General features: G+C 45.4%; 1 protein-coding gene across 1 annotated transcript; it reads right to left on the bottom strand.

Moving 5' to 3' along the window:
- Window positions 1-1,343: 1,343 nt before the first annotated feature.
- Window positions 1,344-13,038, bottom strand: LOC311247946 (fatty acid CoA ligase Acsl3-like; the record flags this gene model as incomplete). The annotated part of the gene is made up of 3 exons (XM_084338922.1): window positions 12,671-13,038; window positions 3,062-3,239; window positions 1,344-1,453 (listed from the first exon to the last, which is right to left on the bottom strand). Coding segments are annotated over exons 1-3 (639 nt in total), but the record flags the coding sequence as incomplete, so codon positions are not given.
- Between the last annotated feature and the right edge of the window lie 791 nt (window positions 13,039-13,829).

Genomic DNA, 13,829 nt, shown 5'->3' with positions numbered 1-13,829 from the left:
TACGAGACAGAAATGAGGTTGGCACTAGATTGTTCGCTGTGCATATAAATATGGCGCAGGTGAATACAGAAGTAGAGTTACCCAATAAGTTGAAGCCTCACCCACGATACTCCGTGCGGTGAAGTATGGCCTGTTTGGCCCCAAATAGAGCATTGAGACCGCGTGCGAATTAATAACTGAATTGTCAGAGTTTGGCGCTATACCGTCGAGTGCGACATATTTCTATTAAGTCAGTAATAGTCTATTTGTGTATAGTGTATCGTGCGGCTAAAGTTCTACAGTGACCAGCATCACCAACGCTTCCTCGTATCAGCTAGAGTGCTTATCCAGGCTGGGCTGCTTTCATGGCGCTTTCACCCGAGGAGACCTAGACGAGAACCGTGTGGACATGTACACTGGATTAATCTACCCGACGACTACATAGCCCTTTGCGGCTGGATTATATTTGTTTTGGTCCTGTGATTTATGGAGCGGAGAATCGCCGACGCCTACACGTGTGGGATTTACCCTGTGAGGAGCCAAGTCGAGTCTGCGCCTCAGAGAGCCTGAGGCCGGCTAGCTTTCTTCACTGTGGAGCTACAGTCTACGGAGAACAGCTGTATTCGTCTGTGGATCAAGAGACTATTGCACCGTCTCCTGTACTTGGAGTCTCCTTAGTCATCGTTGACCAGACTCTCTACTACCGACAGATCCTCTACCCTGCTGGCTTACAACCGGGGGGACCCTTCAGTATCTCCCGCTATATATTACTAGTGTACCATAGATATAATTCCCTAAGATTCAGGTTGTATAATTACCTCCTGCGTAACCAGAGAATGGACATTCATTATTGATTTGCCTACGCACATTCCTTTGCCTTATAAGCGCATTCAAAGTATAATGGAGAAGTATATTATGTACCTTTTGCTGCAATAAATACTTAATTACCATTTGGTGTGGAACCGATTCATTGTGGGAAGTGTTCATCATATTTATATATCATGTACTGTATGGCCAGTAATTAAAGTACATAAAGCGGTAGTGGTTTAATGATACCATACTTATCAATACAGTCAGGGAATTGTACCCCTCAGTTACAGTACCCATCCCTATCTGCTGTACAGAGCTACGCGGCGTTTCACACTACTACTACTAAATAAGAGTATCGCAATATTTTTTTGTTTTGTTTTCTTTTCTTTACTCGCCAGTGTGGCGAGTGGTCTTCATGAATCACTCGCCAAACATAGAAAATATTCGCATTTGGCGAGTAAAATGGCCTAATTCCCTCCCCTCTGTGTGTGTGTGTGCGTGCGTGTGCGTGTGCGTGTGTGTGTGTGTGTGTGTGTGTGTGTGAGCAGCGGTACCTTGAGGCGGCTCTGCAGGAGGTCCCTGCTGGTGATGATGTGCGTCACCTCCGTCTCGTTCAGGCCGTGGGCGATGGCCGCCAGGCCCAGGGTGGCGTACAGGGTCACCACTGTCAAGGTCACAGAGAGGGGGGGGTTAGAGGGTCACCACTGTCAAGGTCACAGAGAGAGGGGGGGGGGGGGTTAGAGGGTCACCACTGTCAAGGTCATAGAGAGAGGGGGGGGGGGGGTTAGAGTCACCACTGTCAAGGTCACAGAGAGAGGGGGGGGTTAGAGGGTCACCACTGTCAAGGTCACAGATAGGGATGCACCGATCCGATATCGGCCGCCGATATCAGTAAAATAGCTGGACCGGGTATCGGTAAAAAAAAAAAAAATTATATCTGATTTAAATAATTTTTTTAAAGATTTAACACAAAAGAATGATCCAGTCTCTTCCACACAGTGAGAGTGAGGCATACAGTTTATTAATTGAATGAACGTTTAGTTTATTCTCCGTCTTTGTTTACAACAAATCAAAAACACACTTGTGATCCTTTACAATTCTTAAAAACAAAATATATTTTAATATAACAATTTTTTTTAAACGTGGATACTTTTGGGGGGGGGGGGGGGATTGGACAATGTCACAGAGGGGGGGGGGGGGGGTGTACTGTGTACACAGAGCTTCCATCTGTCTGTCTGTCTGTCTGTCTGTCTGTAACACTCACAGGGGTAGTTGTACATGCAGCAGTGTGTGTGTGTGTGTGTGTGTGTGTGTGTGTGTGTGTGTGTGTGTGTGTGTGTGTGTGTGTGTCTCACAGGGGTAGTTGTACATGCAGCAGTGTGTGTGTGTGTGTGTGTGTGTGTGTGTGTGTGTGTGTGTGTGTGTGTGACTCACAGGGGTAGTTGTACATGCAGCAGTGTGTGTGTGTGTGTGTGTGTGTGTGTGTGTGTGTGTGTGTGTGTGTGTGACTCACAGGGGTAGTTGTACATGCAGCAGTGTGTGTGTGTGTGTGTGTGTGTGTGTGTGTGTGTGTGTGTGTGTGTGTGTGACTCACAGGGGTAGTTGTACATGCAGCAGTGTGTGTGTGTGTGTGTGTGTGTGTGTGTGTGTGTGTGTGTGTGTGTGTGTGTGTGTCTCACAGGGGTAGTTGTACATGCAGCAGTGTGTGTGTGTGTGTGTGTGTGTGTGTGTGTGTGTGTGTGTCTCACAGGGGTAGTTGTACATGCAGCAGTGTGTGTGTGTGTGTGTGTGTGTGTGTGTGTGTGTGTGTGTGTGTGTGTGTGTGTGTGTGTGTGTGTGTGTCTCACAGGGGTAGTTGTACATGCAGCAGTGTGTGTGTGTGTGTGTGTGTGTGTGTGTGTGTGTGTGTGTGTGTGTGTGTGTGTGTGTGTGTCTCACAGGGGTAGTTGTACATGCAGCAGTGTGTGTGTGTGTGTGTGTGTGTGTGTGTGTGTGTGTGTGTGTGTGTGTGTGTCTCACAGGGGTAGTTGTACATGCAGCAGTGTGTGTGTGTGTGTGTGTGTGTGTGTGTGTGTGTGTGTGTGTGTGTGACTCACAGGGGTAGTTGTACATGCAGCAGTGTGTGTGTGTGTGTGTGTGTGTGTGTGTGTGTGTGTGTGTGTGTGTGTGTGTGTGTGTGTGTGTGTGTCTCACAGGGGTAGTTGTACATGCAGCAGTGTGTGTGTGTGTGTGTGTGTGTGTGTGTGTGTGTGTGTGTGTGTGTGTGTCTCACAGGGGTAGTTGTACATGCAGCAGGCCTGAGCAGCGATGATCCACTCGGCCCGGGTCTCACAGAAGATGGCGATGTTACACTGAGGCTTCTGCCCCAGAGCCGCCAGGCCGCTGCCGAAGCTCACGGCCGCGCGGTGGGCCTCGTCGTACGTCAGCCAGGTGTAGTCGCCCAGGATGACCTGACCAGCACCACAACACAAGACATCGGGTCCAAATCACATTGCATGCGTGCACGACGAAGTTAATAATGATGATCTAGCGTTGATTTCAGGAAGATGCGATAATCGGGCGAAAAATGACAATGTGTTTATTGAATTACACAAAAACGCTGTTTTCTATGTTCATATTCAAAACGGTATCAAACGGAAATGTAGGGATGAAAAAATAATCTGTTTTTTGCACGTTGACCAGAAGCAGCTCGCTCAATGAGACTTGACGGCGTTATTAGACCCATAGCTATACTATAAAATATAGGTTTAGCTCTACAAAGTAGAACTACGTTTACATGGGGTTAATGGACGGCAAGGCCAGGCCGCGTCTATGCCGCTCGGTTTCCGTGTTCCTCTGATTGGCCACTAAGCCCACGTGACCCTATGCTAGCACGCCCCCCAGTTATCGCTTACGCCCGCACATGCGCATGAGCCGCGACTTGCGCTGTGAAGCGTCAGCGGGGCGATGCGGTGGTTTCTCTCCGGCTTCCGTGCGCCGCCGCCGGCTTGACTCGGTCCAGCTCCAGCAGCAGCGGCCGTCTTCCGTTGTAGAAGCCCTTCAATGACAGAGCTCTCATATTTGCGAATGCATAAACTATATCTTAAATTATGGCTATGTGTCTAATATGGCCGGCTTATCAATGACTTGTTTTGTTTACATCAGGGTGAACGCTGTTGTATTCGCAAATATGAGAGCCAGCCATACGCAGCTCCAGTTAACCTAATTTATACCGTAATGAATCATTAAAAAAATATACCGTTAACTGGAATATGTTGTTTCTTTACATGTTGGATTATGTAATTGGTTTGTCATGACAAACCAATACAAAATCGCTACTTTACATCAGGGTGAACGCTGTTACGCTGCCACCACCCACTTCAATGACAAAGCTCTCATATTTGATGTAAAGTAGCTATTTTGTATTGGTTTGTCATGACAAACCAATTACATAATCCAACATGTAAAGAAACAACATATTCTGTCATTGAAGGTAGGGATGTCCCGATCGCCTTTTTTTGCTTCCGATCCGATCCCGAGCATGTGATTTTAAATATCTATCGATCCGATCGTTTCCGATCCGATCTTTCACATTAGTAATCAATTTTGACGCATTTTTGTCAGAAACTGGCAGAGCGAGACAAGCCCATCTGTTGCTTATAATAGTCCGGGGCGCGAGAGCGGAGGCTTTTGTTATTACATTCACCCTGAGAAATGTGCTTCTGCTTCATATGAGAAATATTAAAAGTTTCAATATATGTTTGCACATTAGTATACATTCAGTGTTCGACTTACGTAATGGTCCATTCTGGTCTGAAACGCCGACGATAAACCTCAGTCACGTAACGTTATCCTCCAGGTGAAAATTTTGTCTGAAAACTTCGCCTCCAGCCTGCTGCTTCATGAGTTTTTCCTCCACGCGGAATCTCCTCCTTGCAAACATTGCAACTGGCTTGACTTTCTTTTAAAATGCTTAGTTCCAAACCTCTGACATTAAGTCTAGCTGCTCAAGTCAGTGGATATTAACCGTGTTTCGGGAGCGACGTGTTGTTGTTGTGGTCGCGTGTAGCGTGTAGCGTCTAAATTAAAGGGAATGTTTGTTGCAACGGTGAAAATTAAAGGGGAATGTGTTTGTTGTGGATAATTATTCTGCTCTGTGTGACAATAAATACATTAATGATGATATATTATATGTACTTTAAAACCAAAACTAAGGCCTCCGTATGAGTTTAAGACGTGGACATGGTCATGTTTGTTGAATAAAATTTTTCTTTTTTTGACTGCCGATTTTTATTATTATTTTTTCCCGATCCCCGATACTCTGAAAAGCACGTGATCGACGCCGATTCCGATCACGTGATCGGATCGGGACATCCCTAATTGAAGGGCTTCTACAACGGAAGACGGCCGCTGCTGCTGGAGCTGGACCGAGTCAAGCCGGCGGCGGCGCACGGAAGCCGGGGAGAAACCACTGCATCGCCCCGCTGGCGCTTCACAGCGCGAGAGTGTAAAGTCGCGGCTCATGCGCATGCGCGGGCGTAAGCGATAACTGGTGGGCGTGCTAGCATAGGGTCACGTGGGCTTAGTGGCCAATCAGAGGAACCCGGAAAACGAGCGGCGTTGTAGAAGGCATAGACGCGGCCTGGCCACTTCCCGGAAGGCATTAAAATGTAATATCCGAAAATATCGGTATCGGTTTTAAAATCTTTTTTTTTTAAATATATACATATATTTTTTTTTACATTTATTTAACCTTTATTTACCTAGGCAAGCAAGTAATAACACATTCTTATTTTATTTATTGTCAAAAGTATGCATAATGTTGTGTTAATCCCACGACAAGAGATATATAATGTTAATTACCTGAAATTATTACGTTTTTCTTGGGGGGGAAACCCTGCATATATCGGTATCGGTTGATATCGGTATCGGAAATTAAGAGTTGGACAATATCGGTATAGGTAAAAAAGCCAATATCGAACATCCCTAGTTAAAATGTAATATCGGAAATGATCGGTATCGGTTTAAAAAAAAAATTAACATTTATTTAACCTTTATTTACCCAGGCAAGCAAGTAAGAACAAATTCTTATTGTATTTATTGTCAAAAGTATGCATAATGTTGTGTTAATTCCACGACAAGAGATATGTAATGTTAATTACCTGAAATTATTCCGTTTTGGGGGGGGGGGGGGGGGGGGACCCCGCGTATATATCGGTGTCGGTCGATATCGGTATCGTAAATTATGAGTTGGGACAATATCGGTAAAAAAGCCAATATCGAACATCCCTAATAACTAGGGTTATTATTTACACGCCACTACTGAACTAAATCTATCTCCGACTGAGTGGCTCTGGTCAAGAACAGGTAACCGAAAGAAAATATTTGTGACGGACAATAGTGAGTCAAACAATGGTTATCGGGGGGGCGCCCCCCGGTGGCGCACCACGTATATACGCGCGGCGTAACCGCAGCGTCCTGGGTTCGAATCCGGCCCAGGACATGTGCTGCATTGTCTGCATGTCCTCCCCATCTCCCCATCTCTCTCTCTCTATGTCCAAACTGTCCTATCCACAATAAAAGCAGAAAATGGCATAACAAATATCTTAAAAAAAAAACAATGGTTATAAAATGAGGATTTGGGGTAACCCGGCTCCGAGGTCATTGCGCACCCATAGCGTTCCAGCGAGAACGAGACTAATCTGGGCCACTTCAGTGTCAACAGTATGAACCCGCCGCCCCCAGCACTATTTTATCTTACTCTTTTTATTATTGTCTATTTAAAACTGAATCAAACCATAAACAAGGCGGCCTGTTGGGACGTTAGATCCTAATGTGAACAACTGTGATTTTATATGTCTGCACTTATGTGCTCATTTTATGTCTGTCTTTTTTTCTGTTGTGAAGCACTTTGAGCTGCAGTTTCTCTATGAAAGGTGCTATAGAAATAAAGTGTATTATTATTATTATTATTATTATCCCAGAGCTGAGGTCACACCCCCCCCCCCCCCCAGTCCTCGAGCGCTACAGAGTGTATGTGTGCTGCTGAAACTGTTGCATTCGAGAGACGCCCGACGTCATCTCCCAGCCATATCCAGTCAGACGGCGCCCTCTGCAGCGTTCTACCCGCTACTGCGGATCAATGGAGAGGTGGTTTATATGGAGCAGGGTAACAGCAGCCTCGGAGCACAATCAGCAGCTGCCGCTCCCCCCCCCCCCCCACATTCCTCACACCGACCAAGCCGAGCCTCTTACGGCTATTACACTGACTCATACAAGCGCTTCATGTTGGGGGGGGGGCCTGCAGGCTATTCCACTGACTCATACAAGCGCTTCACGTTGGGGGGGGGGCCTGCAGGCTATTACACTGACTCATACAAGCGCTTCATGTTGGGGGGGGGCCTGCAGGCTATTACACTGACTCATACAAGCGCTTCATGTTGGGGGGGGGGCTGCAGGGGCGATATGGGTGGAAGCCTAGAAGTCTAGACAAAATATAAACACTTTGAATCCCTTAAACCAGACCAACCAATTGAAAGAAAATCTGAATGGGAGTTAGATGAGCTCATTATGAGCTGATGCATCATGCATGTCTAGTGGAGAGGCATAGGAGGGATTATAGTGTGTAAACTATGCATGTTGTTGCCATGACGACACGTTCCCCCTCCTGCTCGACCACTTCTCCCTTATCTCTCGAGTCACTTCCTCGTTACGGAGCGACTTGGAGGAGATGAGAGAGAGGGAGGAGGGAGGGGAGAACTGGGACCGTGTCTCTCTCTCTCGAGTCACTTCCTCATTCTCCTTGTAGTAAAGATATGTCTAAATATAAAGAACAAGGCGGCCTGGAGTTTCCCCGTTCAATATTGACATACCGTGAAGGTAAATATATCCCCTTCAGACTACTGTGTTTGCACGTCATGCACATGGGGAAGTAGGGAAGTGAGTGACGCGCAGGCAGTGTTCCTCGTTGCCCTGGAATTTAACATCCGTCTTTCCACTCCACGTCCACCCAGTAAGGCCGTTTCCCCCGAAGCCTGTTTTTGGGATTCGAACTTCGTCAGGGTTTTTCGAACCTTCGTTTTTAATAAAAAAAAAAAATTATATCCTCAAACTAAATCCTCAATTTGAATAAAGTGATTAATCTTATTAAATTAATATTTTTTTTTTATTAAAACGACTTTCCAGCCCCAGACCCAGCCCAGGGAGAAGCCCCAGCCCAACTAAATCAACTATCTTTTAACCCTTTTTTCGCCAATAACGTCATACGACAGGTTTCAAGTTCATGCGAATTCTGCCAATAACGGCGTGCGACGTGTTTCAAGTTCATATTTTCGCCATGGTATTCATATTTCACCCACGGAGTCTTGGCTGATGCTGTAGGACTCAGCACAACTCTGCAACGCTTCAATACTGCCACCTGGTGGCTGATCGGCGAGTTGCCAAACCGGAAATGCCCGTTGCAGCTCGGTCCGTCCCCTAATTCCGTCCGGCCACTCGTTTATCGTTTTATGGATCTTTGCCATAACTCAATAATCCACATGATTTGGGCGTATATTAGTATTATACAAACCGGAACTGGATCGCCTTGATCCACATCACATAACTGGGATCTGTTTGCTCCACTCTCATCGCCCAACGCTACGAGGAAGCTGCTGTGAGTTTCAGCGTTTTTGTTTATCATTTTCGATACAAACTGCTCTGATCTATATATCACCCATACTACATAAATCATTTAACGTCGGTCACGGAATTATAAACGACCCCCCCCCCCCCTCCGTTCACCCGCGCATGATCAGTCATAACGTTTAGGACCATGTACAGTTGAAATTTTTAATATAGCGTCGATCGGTATCAAACTGCATTTGATAATCTAATATATGCATTTGTGCCTATATCTCACGTTCTGGGAAATACTGCAGAAAACGATAAAAACATATTTATACTCTAGACGGTATTTTCGTATGAATGAAAAAGTAAAACGTTCCTACATCCTGAACAATAGATACTTGATGTTGAATGGGCCATAGTAATGTCAATTTAGCAATACAATTAAAAAAGTTATAGCCCTGCAAAGAAGGTGAACATCTCCATAGGTTTACAGTGCTGGCAGAGATCAAACAGCGATGGATATAAGCGTGGCAGAGAATGGGTTAATGAATATAACTCATCAGTTTCTTTTAATACTATAATATTAGTGTAGCCTAATCTTTATCTGCAACTGTGAAGAAAAACCCCATTGGTTTAAACAGAATTAATCGAATTTTCTTTTTTTTAAGAAATTTATTAAAAAAAATGTATTCGAATGTTGATTTAGAATTCGAATGCCAACGTAACGAACGAAGGTTCGAACGTTCGGGCTCAGCCATACCACCCAGACATTGAAAAATGAAATTCAATGACTTTTAAGTTTTTTTTTTTTCAAGGATGTCACTCGAAGGATACAATTCTGTTATTTTTTTAGCATCTTCTTGGCCTGCTGGCCAGCTAGAGCATCACACGCGAATAAATGAGGAAAAGCAGTTGGAGCGAGCGAGACAACGACTTGTCAGATTTAATTAAAACAGAACAAAAAAAACGATTTCTTGATTCAGAACAATTTCATCATGGATGAACAAAACTTTCAATGTGAATGGTTGATTTGAATTTCAAGGACCTTTTAAGCACCTTGTTAAAAAATTGGCTGTTTTCAAGGAATTCCAGGCCTTGACTTTTTTTTTTTTTTTTTTTTAACTCATTGAACGCCAAAAACAAGTATTCTTGTTTTTCAAAGCCAACCGTTAACTGCCAACTGTTTTTTATTATTATTCTAAACAGTCAGACGGACCTTGCTGTGTGATCCCTGAAGCTCTGAGGGAATTGGAATTGAAATGACGATCAAATACCGATCGTCTACCTTTTGAACTGGGCTAGTTTAGTGTGGGGGGCAGGGTTTCCGTTAGAATTTTTTTTTGCAGGTCTGAGTGTCCGGTAGATTTCAATCTACCGGACAAATGGGATAAATTCCGGTCAGAGTTTATTGAGCTTAAAAACAATTGATAGACCTATATAAAGAATGACATCATCAAGGCATTTATAATATTTTAACTTAAAACTAGGCTACTTTTGCGTATCAGTCATTAATATATTCCAAATAAAATAAGTCCCTCGAGACTTCGTGCTGCTGCTGCCGACTTGAGGTGTCGGTGGGCAGTCTGCCCGACCTTAATAAACAGCAGTCTGTTATAATCACATTTTTATGAGCTAACTAATTCCGTTATATTGGACATTTGTATTAATTATATCAAGCGAAGAACTGAGAAATTTGGCACCGCTGTGTCAGCGCGAGCTGGCTGCATATATAATTACGTGAAGCATGGAGCACTTGGAGCAGGCAGAGCAGAGCAGTGGTGTCAGCAGCGCCCCCACCCAACAGCTGAATTGCCAATGGCTGAATTGGAGTACTGCACCCTGCCAAGCCATGCTTCACGTAAATATATCAGCAGCCAGCTCGCGCTGACAGCAGGATGTCATTATTAGACCGGCTGCTTGGTGAGATTGTTTCGTTCATCGCATAGGCTATATAATTTTAGCCTATTTTAATACAATTCAAATAATCTAATTGTGTTTAGAGGGAATTATTTTCACCGGACATTATGACCGGAGAGATTAAATATGTCGGACTTCAACAGATTTTGCCAGTCAAATACCGGTAATTACCGGCTAACGGAAACGCTGGTGGGGGGCTCACACGCCGGAGTAGAGAGCACTCGAGAGGCAGCAGCAATGGTAGAGAGGTACCAATGTCCATCACAAACTTTTGGAGATTATTATGAATGGGACAAAACGATCACACTTATGGATGATAAGCCTTGCGTTTTCACCAGACCACATTGGGCTCAGCACTTCTGGTAAATCATAAAAATAAAATACTATAGTCAAACCGGCCGAGGAGGTAACATATTCTGTTCAACGCTCCGTGGTATAGTCACCGCCGGGATAGCACACCAGAGGCAACTGGTACCGGCAATGGCGACCGCAAACTATTGGAGATTATTATGAAGAGGACAAAACGGTCACACTTATGGATGATAAGGTGCGTTTTCACCAGACTATGTTGGATTCTAGTATTTTCAAACAGGCCGTTTTGGATGTAACGTTATCTGTTCTCTGGATGTAACGTTACGCTGGCGCAGCCAGGGCCAACTAAAGTTATATTTATTGTTCCTGTTCTGACCAAAGACACAAGAGTGGACAGGGTTTTGGTGGACCTGCTGACAAAGGTAACATCTATTTTACCGAACCCCATCATAAAACATGCATTTGTAATGATGCCAGCGTTGGTGGCTTTGTGAATAGAAACGTTCTATATATGGTTGTGTTTACCTTTGACCTGGAAATAATAGTTGTCAGGCGAGCAACCCGCATGAAACGTGCATGCTGCACAACTAGGGGTGGGACGATACATCGATCCTAGGGATGGGTACCTTTCACATTTGAACCGATACCGGTACCCAACGGTACCTTTTTTCGGTACTTTAGTCTCAAGAAATTTTATTTACCTACCTCAGTCGTAAAAAAAGAAAATCCAAACTTCAAATAACTACAATTTCGACAGTTTTCGGCTTGTCATTGCTCCGACTGCATTGTTGTTGAATCAAGTCAAATCCTAGGTAAGCGTATATTGTGCGTGTTCTCACTTGATTCGATACTCGGTAGTACCGACGTGTTTCGGTTCGGTACCTCAAAAGTACCGAATTCGGTACCCATCCCTAATCGATCCAGATCGATATATCGATCTATTATCAATAATCAAATAGGATCGATGCCACGTAAAAAGATCGATTCATATTGCGATACTCTTATTTTGAAAATCCGGCGACGTCATCGCCCCGCGCCCAGTGTTGTGAAACTCAAACTCCGTTTAACATCAACAGCAGTAGCGTCTAGAGCGTCACTAGAGCAAGACTAGTGTGCCTATTCTGTGACCCAAAACATGTCCCTGCTGTTTTATTCCACAACGGGTCCAATGCATCTAACCTGCTTTGCAATCCTCGTCACTCCATTATGCCCACGTCGCGTTAAAGATCAAAGATAACGTTACGTTAGCGTGAGCTAACAAGCTAACCCAGAGCCATAGGCAGAGAGAAGTGGGGACTGGGAGGGTGCATTCTCGGGATAGCCCCACTAACAGGATCTGGCCGGTACTGCACCTTGGGACTCCCAATATGCTTTTTCAGCCAAAATACAGCTCTGTGACAGTGAATAGGATATTAATAGAGAAAAAAAAGAAAAACGAACCAAAAAACAGTGAACAGGAGGTCGATTTGTATTAAAAACAATAGATTGTTTTTCATTTAAATGTCTGGAAGAGCTCAAAAATAAAAATGTCATGATATTTCCATTGCCTTTTTTTTTGTTGATTTAAATGTTACTGATTGTATTAAATGGGCACATAATATCGTCTCATATCGATCGCAGGCACCTGAATCGAATCGTATCGTATCGTAGCAGACTGTGTGATATCGGATAATATCGTATCGTTGTCCAAAGAGATCGATATCGTATCGTGATTAAACTGGTGATTCCCACCCCTATGCACAACACACGTCATATCTCGCGTTCCAGAAAACTAGACTGGATTATTTTGAAACGGGACGGGTTTTAGCCTGGGATCACGCTGGAACGAAGGTATGTAGAAATAACGTTTTTTTCCCCTGTTGGGAGTATAAATATTGCCTGTCAAATGAGCCATACTATTGTCTCCATAGCTATAATATAGAATATACAATAGCTCCGCAAAGATCGTGAAATATCGTGAAAATGGTAAAAAATATTAAACACTGGGCGCCAGGGAGTACAGATGTGAAACCAGCGTGGCAGTCGATGAGTGAAGCCCTTGGAGGAGCCTGCGCGAGCGTCTTACCTTCTTGAAGACCTTGCCGTTGGGCTGGATCTCGTCCTCCTCGCTGAGCAGCAGCCGGGTGCCCAGGCAGTCCCTGCGGGGGAACCGGCGCGCCGCGTCCTCGAACACCTTGTCCAGGGTGTCCACCCCGGGGTGCAGCCAGGCCACCAGCTTCTGCTCGCTGTGGACGGCCCTGTAGGGCCCCGCCGGGCGCCCGCTGGCCGAGCGCGCCTTCAGCCGGCGGGCGCGCTCCAGGTTGGCGCCGGCGCCCGACAGGAAGTACCAGGGCAGGAAGGTGATGACGGAGTAGACCCACACCACGGAGCGGAACATCTGCAGCAGCAGGGGGTTCATGTCCTCCTTCAGCTTCATCTCGAGGACCGGGGAGAGGGACACAGGGGAGGGGGGGGGGGGGGGGGGGGGCGGGGCGGGCGGCCCGGAGGTGAAGGCTCGACTAGCGAGGCTGGTTGTCGCCGCTGGTTCCTGGGTAGAGCGGCTTCAACAGACCTGTGGGACGGAGGAGACGAGACGACAAGAGGCTTCATCAGACCTAGTGGGGGGGGGAATATCGATACGGTATATAGTATTGCGACATTTTATTATGCACATTATTTTAATAATTTTTTTTGTTAATTTCAATACCGGTAATATTACAGTGTAATAGTCCACTCCACACACACGTGTGCATTCAGTTAAGTTGGAATATGACTGTAATACAAACAGTTCAGTTGGTCAGGTACATGCAACACAGATTACAGTGTTGACATCTGTCTCAGGGTTTCCCATTAATTACCTAGTCTCTGGAGGCCCGCCACAGTTAAAGTACAGTACCTAGTCTCTGGAGGCCCGCCACAGTTAAAGTACAGTACCTAGTCTCTGGAGGCCCGCCACAGTTAAAGTACAGTACCTAGTCTCTGGAGGCCCGCCACAGTTAAAGTACAGTACCTAGTCTCTGGAGGCCCGCCACAGTTAAAGTACAGTACCTAGTCTCTGGCCCGCCACAGTTAAAGTACAGTACCTAGTCTCTGGAGGCCCGCCACAGTTAAAGTACAGTACCTAGTCTCTGGAGGCCCGCCACAGTTAAAGTACAGTACCTAGTCTCTGGAGGCCCGCCACAGTTAAAGTACAGTACCTAGTCTCTGGAGGCCCGCCACAGTTATAAAGTACAGTACCTAGTCTC

This window comes from Notolepis coatsorum, assembly GCF_963971535.1.
Source record: "Notolepis coatsorum genome assembly, contig: SCAFFOLD_3191, whole genome shotgun sequence".
Lineage (NCBI taxonomy): Eukaryota > Metazoa > Chordata > Actinopteri > Aulopiformes > Paralepididae > Notolepis > Notolepis coatsorum.
Note: the sequence above shows the minus strand (reverse complement) of the source record. Positions and strands in the feature narration are given on the sequence as shown.